Below are 13,541 nucleotides of genomic sequence, written 5' to 3' on the forward strand. Positions count from 1 at the left end.
GGGGGGGGGAGGTGGGAGGGCGAGGGAGGGGAGCTTCTTTTTAAAATTAAGGGACTTTGAGCGATCCCAGCTTCCATTTCAATCTGTATTCACTCGTAGTGAGCTTCCTTGAATGGATTTCAAGCGGGGAATGGGGGAGTCTCACTTCCCCACCGCGCTGCCCCATGGGCCTGGGCCAGTTCTCCACTCCCAGGGGCCATGCCACCCCTGGATCCTAGTGGAGGAAAGGTAGGGCCCACCCGGGCCAGCCTGTGCCCTGAGGGGCTCTTGACACCCACGTAGAATTCTCTACACACCAGTAACGGGATTTCAATTCCGATGGACTCCGCCGCCCCGGCGGCCCTTCCTGAGACTTTTGCGCCCCGCGCCTGGGGTGGGGGGCGCGAAGAGACGCTACGTTCCTTTCCGATGGAGAAAGGCAGACCTGCCGTCACACATGTGCTTGCACGAGTGCGTGTACCTGGTGCGGGACTCACCCGGCCGCCAGACCGCCTGGGCCTGCCCAGACGGCCACCTCGTGGTGCTGCGGTGACTTTGTAGCCAACTTTATAATAAAGTCCAGTTTGCCTTTTTGGTACCCCTGGTGTCATGAACTGCTGCGAACAGGGAAAGGGGGCGGTGAGAATGTGGAGGGCTTCGTTTCTTCCTTCACTTGTGTACTGGTTCACTTCTCCCCTCTACATCTGCAAGTGCGGCTGTGGCCCGTGCCGTGCTAGCTGAGATGTTGGCAGAAACAGATGCCACATCTTGCCTTCGAGCTGCTTGGCGTCTGATCCTACAGGACACTGGACTCTCCTCCCTGCTCCAGGCTCACGGTGCTCTCAGTGAGGGAGGGAGCAGAGGGCGTGGGGCCCCGCAGCGGGACTCAGCTTGCCATTGGGCCTGGATATGGGCTTGACGCTTCTGGTCCTGCGGGAAAACCGACTTCCTTGTGGGGCCCTGGATCTTCACACTGGAAACGAAAACCCCCTCTGTTATCTTTGCATAGTGCTTTCAACTGGCAAATATCTTATTCACAGCAATAAAGCCTTATTTTACTGATGGGGAAACAAAATCACAGGCAAAAGGTGATTTTCACCCCTAGTCAGTGAGAGGCACAGGTGGGTTGTTTTCTCTGCTCCTGAAGCCAGTGAGCCACCACCTGAAGTCATTCCACCTCAGATTTCCCAAGAAGGGCAGGCTTGGGCTGGGGCACAGGCCTCTCCTTCAAGTGTGTCTGTGGGAGGTGGTGAGGAATCCCCTTATTTTGGCACCTCCATGTCTACAAGGTAGAGCTGAGAAGAATTCAGTGGATCAAAAGAAAGTTTCTGGGCCAAGCACAGTGGCTCGTGCCTGTAATCCCAGCTACTCAGGAGACAGCATGGGAAAAAGTTAGACCCCATCTCTCAATCAATAAGCTAGTGTGGGAAAAAGTTAGTGAGACCCCATCTCAATCAATAAGCTAGTATAGTGATGCGTTCTGTGATCGCAGCTACACAGGAGACCATAAGTAGAGGGATTGCAGTCTGAGGGCAGCCCATACAAAAATGCAAGAACATACCCCCCCCAAAAAAAATAATAAATAAAGTGAAAAAGGGCTGGGGGGTGGCTTAAGCCATAGAATGTCTGCCTAGCAAGCACAAGGTCCTGAGTTCAAATCCTGGTACCACCACAAAAGTAAGTAAATAAAAAAGAAGGAATTTTCCAAAAATGCTGTTTTCCTCAAAGATTGAAGACTCACCAGCCACAGGGTATGGGTGGTGAGGGGTAAATGAAAACAAGATACAGAAATCCCAGGATTCAAGTCACACCTCCACCAATCATTTGCTGAGTGGGTCCTGAGCCTATTTCTTCACAAGGTGGGGTGGTAAAAAATGGCACTTGTCTCTCAAAAACAGACAGACTGGATGGGGGTCTCTTCCTAATTGGAGAAGCTTAGAAAATATTCTTAACTTGATGTAGAAGGAAATGGTGACCTAGAAGGGCTAGAGGAAGCCTTTTTCCCCAAGCCCCAATCTTTCCCTGGGGAGCCCCAGGAGCTGAATTCCAGGAGCTGAGCTCAACAATGAGGACCTCACCCCAACCCTCCTCTTATCCCAAAGCCCAGCCCTGGGCCAGGCCCTTCAGAGGGTCCCATAGGAAAGAAGACACTCCTGTTACCCCCTTTGTTTCCTGGAATGAGTCCTTGGGTGGCACAGGAGTGAGGCACCTTGTCTTCTGCCTTACTTGTGCATCTGCTCTCTCTTGGATGAAAGAACTGTACCATCTTCCTCAAGGGGACCCTGTCTTAGCTCCACCCCACCCCTAGCACTGAGAACAGGGTCAGCACATAACAGACACATGTAAAGGATTTTATGATTTTTGCCCAGAGGACCATTTCTAAAGATCTGCCCAGGATTTGAGTAGAAAGTCACCAATTTCTACCATAAAAATGTGTTCCAAAGTTCACCAGAAGCAAAAGGTTGCAACTTTTAGCTTTGAACTTAAGTAACCGTGAGTTCAAAGCATGTTGGAGTTCCATCTGAAAACCTGGTCATCAAAAACAAGGACAGTCTGAGGAGTTCTCCCAGCCCACAGGAGTCTAAGGAATGTAAATGAAGCCATAGATTGTGGATTGGAGCAGGGAAGGGTGGAAGTTCATGGGGAAGTCTGAACAGAGTCCAGACTTTTGTTCATAATGTATCAATATTGGCTCATTCATTGACAAATGTGCCACTTTAGATGTTAAGAACAAAGGCAGCTGGGTGTAGCGTACACGGGAACTCTGTCCTATAGCCAAAATTCTTCCATAAGTCTAAAACGATTCTGAAATTGTGACTCAAGTGGCAGAACTGCTGCCTAGCAAGTGCAAAGTCCTGAGTTCAAATCCCAGTACCACCAAAAAATGTAACTAAAATAAAAATAAAAATTAAGAAATAAAAACTCTTGAGAGAAAGAAGAAACACCTCTCTGGTATTTGGTGGTGAGCCAATGGCGCCACCTTCTGGAAGAAGTACATGCCTCTGTTTTCTCACTTGCCAGATGCCTGTGGGTCAAAGCATCAACATCTTAGAACAGATGGGTAAAATGAGCCCACCTCTCCACCCCAACCAGAGAGGCTGCAGGACCCATTTCTGATTCTAGGGGAAATTCCTGCACTGGGAGCGGAACACTCGAGAAAGAGCTCAAGTTTGGGAGTTAGAAAGAATGAGATCAAGTACTGACTCTGATCTCTTTTTGTCACCTGCTGCCAGGAGCTGTCCATGGTTCTGCAAAAAACTGAATAAGATGCCTGGGCTCATAGTGCTTGTTCAATTGAGAGGAGACACAACAAAAAGTAAAACAAGGGCTAAAGGAAGCATGCAATAAAGGAAAGTACCAGAGTGCTGTGGTAGAGTAACTGGGTTCTAATTTAGGGTGGGGTGTCAGAATGTCCTTCTAAGGAGGTGACATTGAGCTAAGACAAGAATGAGGAAGTCAAAGGAAACAAGTGCAAGGGGAAGGATTTAACCTGTTTAAGGAACAGAAAGAAAGTCGGTGTGCAAGAAAGAGGAAGAGTGATTGGAGAGAAAAGAGTGCCCATGGCCTCTGGACTATGATAAGATTGTAGATTCATTCCCATGTAATAGGAATCCCAACCCATAACCCTTCTCCTTGGTTGCAATCATCATACTTGTAACTGTTTTTTGAGCATATAATTGATTGTTAAGCCCCCATCACCTCCTAAGGCAGGAACTGTGTCTGTCATTTACCACCATGTCCACAGTATCTGTAGCACTGAGTCCAGTGCTGGAAACAAGTTCAAAAATTGTTTAACAAATGATGTTCATCACAGGATTGTTTGCAATTTAAAAACACTGTGGGCTGGTGGAGTGGCTCAAGTGGTAGAGCAACTGCCTAGCAAGTGTGAAGCCCTGACTTCAAACCCCAGTGCTGCCAAAAAAAAGAAAAAAGAAAAAGAAATAAGGTAGATATTATTTTTACATTGTCATATTTGTAAAGTATTACCTCCAAACAATTAATCAGTGAATTGACTGTGAGTGTATATAAATGTTCAAAAACTGATTAATTTCTACATCTAAGACATAGCCATTCATAAATGAACTTTTGGACTGGTGGAGTAGCTCAAGTGGTAAGAATGCCTGCCTAACAAGCATGAGGCCCTGAGTTCTAGCCCCAGTGCTGGAAAAACAAAAAATTGCAACCCAACACTTAACTTGATTAAATAAGTAATGAGCCACCAATAAGACAGAGTGCTAATAAAGGAAATGCAAATTAAAACCACGCTAAGATTCCACCTCACCCCTGTTAGAATAGCCATCATCAGCAACACCACCAACAACAGGTGTTGGCGAGGATGTGGGGAAAAAGGAACCCTCTTACATTGTTGGTGGGAATGTAGACTAGTACAACCACTCTGGAAAAAAATTTGGAGGCTACTTAAAAAGCTGGACATCGATTTACCATTTGATCCAGCAATACCACTCTTGGGGATATACCCAAAAGACTGTTACTCCAGAGGCACCTGCACATCCATGTTTATTGCAGCACTATTCACAATAGCCAAGTTATGGAAACAGCCAAGATGCCCCAGCACTGACGAATGGATTAAGAAAATGTGGTATCTATACACAATGGAATTTTATGCAGCCATGAAGAAGGAAATGTTATCATTCGCTGGTAAAAGGATGGAATTGGAGAACATCATTCTGAGTGAGGTTAGCCTGGCTCAAAAAACCAAAAATCGTATGTTCTCCCTCATATGTGGACATTAGATCAAGGGCAAACACAACAAGGGGATTGGACTATGAGCACATGATAAAAGCGAGAGCACACAAGGGAGGGGTGAGGATAGGTAAGACACCTAAAAAACTAGCTAGCATTTGTTGCCCTTAACCCAGAGAAACTAAAGCAGATACCTTAAAGCAACTGAGGCCAATAGGAAAAGGGGAACAGGTACTAGAGAAAAGGTTAGATCAAAAAGAATTAACCTAGAAGGTAACACCCACGCACAGGAAATCAATGTGAGTCAATGCCCTGTATAGCTATCATTATCTCAACCAGCAAAACCCCTTGTTCCTTCCTATTATTGCTTATACTCTCTCTACAACAAAATTAGAAATAAGGGCAAAATAGTTTCTGCTGGGTATTGGGGGGGGAGAGGGAGGGGGCGGAGTGGGTGGTAAGGGAGGGGGTGGGGGCAGGGGGGAGAAATGAACCAAGCCTTGTATGCACATATGAATAATAAAAGAAAAATGAAAAAAAAACTCATAAAAAAAAAGACAGAGTGCTAAGCCATCATTAGGAAGATAATGAAAGTGTTCTAAATAATTGCTAAGTTAAAAGGAAAATATAACAGTATATAGAGTATGAGCCCAACTGACTTGGCTTTTTTTTTTTTTTTTTTGGTGGTACAGCAGTTTTAACTCATGGCTTCATGCTCACTAGGCAGGCGCTCTACCACTTGAGTCACTCCACCAATCCCCAACTGGCTTTTTGTAGCTATTTTTTTTTTTCGGTGGGAGGGATGGAGCCTGGGGCCTCAGGCATGCTAGACAGTGTGCTGCCACTGATTCAAACCCCTAAACCTCAATTTGTTTTTCAAAAAATGTATATCAACACACAAAGAAAAAAAAAAGAGAGTAGAAAAGAGCACAGCAAATTATTGGCAGGAGTCTTAACTGGATGGCGGGATCACAGATTTCCTTTTCTTGGAAGTGCTTTTCCATACTTTCCAAATTTCCTCAGTGTCAAATGAAGTGTTTAACACAAAACAAATGCTCAGTAAATACAACTCTCATTTCTACCCCAACTCCTCCTCTCTTCTTTTTTGGTGGGACTGGGGTTTGAACTCAGGGGTTGGTGCTCTGCAGCTTGAACCACACCTCCAGTCCTCTCCTCTCTACTGAGAGGACAAGAATCTTTGATGTTCTGAATGATGAAGGAAACAGGCCAAGGCTTCTCAAGGACTTCTCTTGCCTCAGGCAGGCACCTGCTGAAGTTTTGCTTCTTCTTCGATGGCCAGGATCCTACAACAGGTGACATCTGACCTCCAGTGGTAGAGCACTTGCTTTGTATTCATGAGGCTCTGGGTCCCATCCCCAGCACAGCAAAAATAATAAATAAAAAAGTTAGTAGGAAAAAAGCTTAGTAGAGGAGACTGAAGAGGAGCCCCTCAAATCTAGGGCACTCCATGTAGTACCCTGCAAAGGGCCTGTGATCTGAGATCTCCCACAGAGCCCTTATGTTTCTGCTAAGGTGGGCAAGAGATAAATTCCTAATGGGAGACAAGAAATATACCCAAGCCCCAGCATTCACCTGCCCCCTGCCCATTCTCTTACCCGTGGGGGGAGGGAAATAACACAGAATTTTCTTGTCTTTCTTTTTTTAAGACAGGATCTCATCATGTAGCCCAGGCTGTCCTAGAATGCTTCATGTAGCCCAGGTTCAATAAATGCAAATTTCAATTCTTCCCTAACTCTACTAACTCTAGCCTTGAACTAGTGATCCTCCTGGTATGTACCACCACATACAGCTTTTTTTTTTTTGTAGTCCTGGGGAGAGCACCCAGGGCCTAACACCACTAAGTTACATCCCTATCTCCAAACACAGGACTTCTTTTTAATCAGAAAGCCTGGCTTTTACTACCTTTGGCACCATCTCAGAACCTGAGTATTACAACTTGTTCCCCAAAGGTTTATGTGCTGGAGCCTTGGTTCCAGAGTGGTATTACTGAGGTGCTGAAGCCCCTAAAATATGGGTGTCTAGTGGAAAGTAATTAGATCATGGGGGCTCCACCCTCACGAATGCATTAATGCTTGTCTTAAGAGGAAAGCGTGTTATAAAGTGAGGCCACCCCACACTCAGCCCCTTCCATGTGACCACTTTTCCACCATGTTGTGATGCAGCTATGGGGGCCCCTGCCAGACACCACTGCTACAAGTACTTAAAAACCGCCTTGGCTAAAAAAGCACTGACTCCTTACTTGGCCCAAGTTAACTGAAAGCAGGATAGAAGCTTCACATTTCTGGGTCCTTTTTGCATCTGTCTCCTCTGCTCTGAGTCTCCTTCTCCTGCAACCACCTTGGGTTCCAAGGACAGGACTGACTAATAACATCCCTATCACAAGGGATCAAAATTACCCCTAAGAAAAAGAACAGAGCCTCTAGAAGACAGATGACAATGTCTTTCTTATGATGACCAGGTGCTACTTTACCATCCTGAGATGGCCAACCAGACCACAGTTTTGCTGTTAAATAATTATGCATATTTCTTACCTCTTGCCCCAATATGTTCTCTATTCAAACCTAAAGCTCAGCTCTGTATTGTTAAGATGAACTGAAGTGCTCACTTTGTCTCTTCTTGCAGCACGCCTGGATGTGACATGTAGAACCCATGAAATTGGGCCTCTGGCCTAGAACTCTGGGTAACAGCACCAAGCTGTTTAGGATTTTCAGTCACCAGAATTATGAGTCAAATAAACATCTTCTTTATAAAGTACCCAGCCTGAAATATTTTGTTACAGCAACAAAAATGGACTAAGACTAGGCAAGTTGCTTTGCTTTGCTTGGCTGCGCCCAAGTTTACACATTTAAGAAGTAGCATTTTTCCCTATCTACCTCCAAGGGCAGCTAACGTTTGTCCAGGTTGGTTAATAGCAGTACTAGCATCCTTTCCCGGGATCCCACGACAGAAGTTGAGAGCAGGTGACAAAGATGTTTATTCAGGCTTGATGCCTCGATATACCATATATGCAAAAACCACATAAAGCCAGGAAAATACTAATCATGTTGGTGTGACCTTCCTTCTCCCCTCTGGCATAGCTTTCTCAATTGGCCCCTTCCCAGCTGCTCCTTCAAAATCCTGGTGTGGAGGATGGGGGTCACTTCTTGGCAGCTTCTGCCTGGGCTGCCAAATCTGCCTCTTTCTGAGCAGCCAGGAACACGGCTCGCTCCTTCTGGAAAGTTGCCAGTTCTTCTGCACTGAGGCTGCAGGTGAAGAAAGACAGATGAGTAGCTCATCATCACAGGGCCCATGTCACTGTCATAGAGCCCAGCTTCCCTGGCCCCTTCTCCCTCCCTGGACTTTCCAGCTTCCACACTTTTGTTGTTTCCTCTGCCAAAAATGCCATCTACAGCCCCCCAAAAACCTTTGCCTTTTATCCCCTTCTTAAAAGCCCTATTCATCCTGTAAGGTCTCAGCTATTCCCCAGTTTGGATTAACTGGCTTTTACTCTGTGTCCCCAATGTACAATGAAGTCACAGGGTTGTGCCTGGATGTCCTCCCAAGGCAGAGATTAAACCTACTCATCTCTGTGCTCTCCATAAAAGTTAAGATTTGAGCAAAGTCAAGTACATCTCTGCTCCAGGCTCAACCCTGCTTCTCTTGGCATCAAGTATGAGACAAACAGCAAGAGGTCAGTGAAGATTGTCCCTGTTCCTGCTATAGTCTGGGCCAGATACCCTCCCACTCAACATCTTACTTCAAGGAAACAATTCTGAGATCATCCAAAGTCTCCTGGGGAAGTGGGAGAGGGGGAGGAGGACACTTTTAGCCTCAGGATCAAGTCTGAGCATGGGACAGCTCAAAAGGTCCTTCCTCATTGGTCCCTCCCTCAGACCATGTCCCATTCTACTTCTAGGACTAGACTCCCATGTTACATTATATTCTCTTTCTCGCTCACCTTCCATCCTTCACTATGGTCTTTCCACTTCTTGGAACATTTGCCTCCAGCCCTTGCCCTCCTTTTCCAGGACTCTGCTTAGATGTTACTTCCCCTTAAAGAGCCCTCACTGTCACACTAGGCAAAATCCAGGTCCTCCTTTCTTTCATGACATCCACTGCCTTTTGATCAACATTGATCACTTGACAGTATAATGCTCCATTTATGGCTCTGCTTCTACTTCAGGACTGTAAGCTCCTCCACAGTGGGTCAAGCATCAGCTCATTCTTGCCTATATCCAATGTCCAGGACAATGTCTTTTTTTTTTTTTTTTTTTTTTAAGCAAAACCTATTGCAGGACAATGTCTAATACACAACAGGCGCTTAATAAATGTATCCCAAATGAATGAATGAGGCTTTGACCCATGCCCCATTCCCAAGAATCTAAGGTCCTTTGACTCAAAACTGACTGATTATAATGGGCCCTCTCAGCTCTGTCTCACAATCCAGAGCTTTCCGGGCCTTCCTTTCACACTGCCCTCCCAGGACACTCACTCCTTCACCACACGAATGCCTAAGGAACGAGCGGAGCCAATGATGGAGCGGACGACAGAGGACAGGGGGACATCCTGCAGGGCGAAGGCATCACCCTGAGCTTTGACGCGAGCGATCTCATATATGTGCTTCAAAGTCACCAGGCCTGCGACCTCTTTCCCTGGGAGAAACAAATAATTCTTCAAGTGTCACTGCTTCCTCCCAGAGACTCCAGAATCAGGCACCCACTCTGGCTCTCACCTGTTTGCCGGGCCCCTTTCTCAATCCCAGCAGCTGCCTTCAAGAAGTAGGTAACAGTGGGTTGTCCAATCTTGATTTCAAATGTCCTGTCAGGCTTAACAGAAAAGATTAATATGAAAATATCTCTTTATGCTGCCCAGGGAACTTCTAACGTCCCCTTTGTGGTTGTTGTCCCTAACACACCACAAAACCACAGGGAAAAAGAAACTGCAGCAAATATCCCGGCCACCTCTGCTCCAGGCTCAACTCTGCTCAGTGAGATGGAGGGACAAAGGATAGAACTACGATAAGGCAGGACCAGGTAGGTTCAGAAAAAAAATATGATCTAGAAAGTGGAGCCCAGTAACAGGAAGAGACTTGCACCAAGTCAGCCACAGAGCAGCAACCCCAGGTGACCAGGTCTAGGACCAGGAAGAAAGGGTGTTTGAGAAGGAAATCGGGATGGGAGTCCGGACTCTGCACCTTCACAAAAATCTTCGTAGGCAGCGGAATGCCTTCCTTGATGTCCTTGGTCTTCTCGTTAAACTCCTTGCAGAACTGGTTGATAGAAACGCCTCGCTGTGAGAGGAGCACAGAGAGTTAGTATCGGGAAGTGAAGGCTTCCCACCACCCAGGAGGCGCCGTCCCTTCCCTCCTTCTTCACTTTTTGGTGTCCCCATCTTCTACCCAAATTCAACCACTGCTTTACGTGAGGGACGATTTTTATGCCTCTTCCCACTTTACCCTCACACAGACTATTGAGACGGGACTGGGGAGGCTGAAGCTCAAAGAGGCTACGTAACTCAACACAAAGGTGTGAGTAGCAGAGCTGAGCTTCCCTGGCTCTTGAGCCGGTATCCGCGCCCTCCGGCGTCTGCCATGCCGGGTTCCAGCACCGCCGCACCTGACCCAGGACGGGGCCTAGAGGAGGCCCAGGCATGGCCTGGCCAGCTCGCACAATGGTCCGGATCACGCCGCCGACTTCTGGCTTCCTGATGGCCCGTGAGGCCCGGCTTAATTTCGACATGATGCGGAACTTTTAGTCTTAGTTCACTTCTGGACACCAGTTAAGAGCGCTGCTCTGAACGCCGCCATCTTGGGCCAAAGGTCAAGGGTCCTCATGTTAGGCCAACAAATAGCCTTATTTCACGCCTATTGACCTCCAACAGTAAAACAAGGAAAAATAGAAAAAACTTTAAGCTTGTCTTCTGCAGGTAGGAAAAGAACCCGAATGGTTTCAGCACACACATTTCCCCCAAGTGCGAGGACAGGCACCACTTCAGACAGCAAAAAGGGAATGGGCCCTTTGGTTCGCACTGCATTGTGGGTATGGTAGTTTCGATCCCCCAACCCCACCCCGCCCCATCCAAGTCCTGATGTTTGCCATGCGCTGGGACGCCATCTACTGTACACAATGAAAATGTAAAGAGTTTGAAACCTGAAGCTGGTTATTGGAACTGGAAGACTATATATACACTCTGAGTCTTTTTCCTCACCTGTTCTTGAAAATGGTTATAAGTGTAGACCCTGGAAGCAAACTGCCGCGTCGCTACTCCTGCTGGCTGTAAACTTGATCAAGTTACTTATTTTCTGTTCCCTCCCCTGCACAATGGGGATTAAAATCTGTAGCACTGACCTCTCAGGAAAGTTGTGAGGACTGAATTAACAAAATGTTGTGAACCAATGCCAGCACCTAAAAAGCATGAGCTGTTATTTATACAATGAAGACAAAACCCTCTCAGAGCTGTTGTGAGACTTATCCAGCTCAGGAAATTTGATACATCATCTGGGACCAATAGAATAATCCAGCAATTTGTATCATTTCACCTTTTTTACCCTGAGCACTTGTAATTTGCTAGGCTCCGTGATAACTCTTCAAGGGAATTTGATATTTTTTAATACAGCTGCATGCAGTAAATACTTTGTAACCCTATGACAAGTGAGAAAGATGGGGCAAACACTTAACATTTGGGAAACAAATGTTGGGATTATCAAGAACTAGACCTTGTGCTGTTAACTACTACTCTATACTGCCTCATTTAGAAAAACGAGAGCATCTATGTAAAGCCACACTGTAAACTGTGAGACACATAAAAAATTCTTATGAATTCTTATTGGATTTTCACTAACTAAAATGCCATTGTCCCTGCATCTGAAATCCATCAAAGGCTTCATAACACTCAGTCTCATTAGCAATATCAAGACTCTGCAAGTAAGTTGGCTCTTTGATTTACTAGCTGTACAACCTTAGGCAAGATAATTCACCTCTCTGTGCTTCAGTTTCCGTCCTAGGAAAATGGAACTAGTAATATTACCTATCTCACAGGAAATCAGTTAATTCAACGAAGGCTCTTAGCCAACCCAGAGCAAGCCAGGCTGGGTCTGATTTCCTCTGTGTTTCCGACAGTGCCCAGCCTTTATTTACAAATAAGGAAATGAACCCTTCCCAAATGAAGGAATCAGGAATCAACTGGCAAAGGAGGTGATCAGAGCCAAGAGTGCAACCTGGAGCAATTGGGCTGCAATTTCACTTCTTATCCATGGAAGCACAGTTTATTTGTTCTGGTGGGACTGGGGTTTGAACTCAGGGCTTCATGCTTGCAAAGCAGGCACTGTATCGCTTGAACCTCATCTCCAGTCCGTTTTGCCCTGGTTATTTTGGAGATCCCGAGCTAGCCTCGAAATGTGATCCTCTTGATCTCAGCCTCCCAAGTAGGTAGATTACAGGCATGAGCCACAGGCACCCCAGCTAGGAGCACAGATTTTATTACATTATATATTACAAGGAAGCAACTCTCCAGGGTGCTTTGGAAATGTGTGAAGTCAGAGTGAAGTCATATGTGAGTTTCAGTGGCAATGGCAAAGATGAGGCTGGACAGGTGAATGGAGACCAGATCATGCCTTGACTGCGATCTGTGCAAGAGGAAGCCATTACAGGTGCTAAACATTTGCATCATATTTACATATTGAAAAGACCACCCTAACTTGGGTATTTAGTGGGGACTGAGGAAGGTGGTGCAGGGCAGGAAGAGAGCAGAGTGATAGATGATGGCGGCTTGGACCAGGGAAGAGGAGGAGACCAATTCAAGAGATATTTAGTAGAGAGAATTATTCAACACAGTAGGAACCATGTACATCTTTATTAAATAGTTGCTCACCACTACCCTAGGAAGGACAGGCACTATTGTTCCCACTTTATGGCTGAAGAAACTGAAGGTCGGGAGGTTAAGTCACTTGTCCTAAGTTCCTCTGTGCTACGATTTGAATATAGTTTGTCCCTTCCCAGACTCAAATTGAAATTAAATTGCCACTGGAACAGTGGGACATTTAAGCAATGATTACCCATGAGAACTCTGCCCTCATAAATGGATTAAAGCCATTATCAAGGGGTGGAATCCTTATAAAAGGATGACTTCAGCCCCTCTTGCGCTCTGTCTTGCCCTTTTGCCTCTGCCATGGAATGATACGGCAAGAAGTCCCTTAGCAGATGCTGGCCCCTTGATCTCAGACTTTCAAATCCCCCAAAATGCAAGAAATAAATCTCTGCTCTTTATAAATTAGCCAGTCTTGGGGTTGGGGGATTAGTTCAGTGGTAGAGTGGTTGCTTTGCATTTTCAAGACTCTAGGTCCCATCCTCAGCACTGCTACAAAAATTTACCCAGTCTCAGGTATTTTATTATTGCAGCACAAATTAGACTGAGACACACTGCTAGAAAAAGGCTTATTCAGAACATGAACCTAGATTATCTGGCTAGAATCTATAATTGCTACTATGGTTTGAATATGATTTTGAATATGACTTCCCCTGAACTCAGTATTTGACCCCCCAAAAACATATACTAATGGTACTAACAAGGTAGGAACTATCTGAATACAGTGTTTAGTGGTAAGGCGTTTGGAAAGTGATGGATTAGGGCACTAGGTGGCGTCCCCTGATTGATTCCTGGTGCCTTTATTTGGAGAGGGAGAGAGACCACATGGGGACACACATACTCCCACCATGATGTGATGCAGCCAGGTGTCCCTCACCAGAGCCTGCACCATGCTATTTGAACTTCCAGCCTGCAATACTTTGAGCTAAGTAAACCTCATTTCTTTATAAAGTAGCCTACTCAGGTATTTTGCTACAATAACAAAAAAGCTAACT

The 13,541-nt window shown here is 45.9% G+C and overlaps 1 protein-coding gene across 1 annotated transcript; it reads right to left on the reverse strand.

Annotated features, from left to right (window-relative positions):
* Window positions 1–7,660: 7,660 nt before the first annotated feature.
* Mrpl11 (mitochondrial ribosomal protein L11) lies at window positions 7,661–10,516 on the reverse strand. The gene is made up of 5 exons (XM_020164736.2): window positions 10,299–10,516; window positions 9,878–9,973; window positions 9,416–9,509; window positions 9,176–9,335; window positions 7,661–7,946 (listed from the first exon to the last, which is right to left on the reverse strand). Exons 1-5 carry the CDS (start codon window positions 10,419–10,421, stop codon window positions 7,841–7,843), a joined length of 579 nt encoding a protein of 192 aa, XP_020020325.1. The 5' UTR covers window positions 10,422–10,516; the 3' UTR covers window positions 7,661–7,840.
* Between the last annotated feature and the right edge of the window lie 3,025 nt (window positions 10,517–13,541).

Source organism: Castor canadensis, chromosome 1 (genome assembly GCF_047511655.1).
Source record: "Castor canadensis chromosome 1, mCasCan1.hap1v2, whole genome shotgun sequence".
NCBI classification, from domain to species: Eukaryota; Metazoa; Chordata; class Mammalia; order Rodentia; family Castoridae; genus Castor; species Castor canadensis.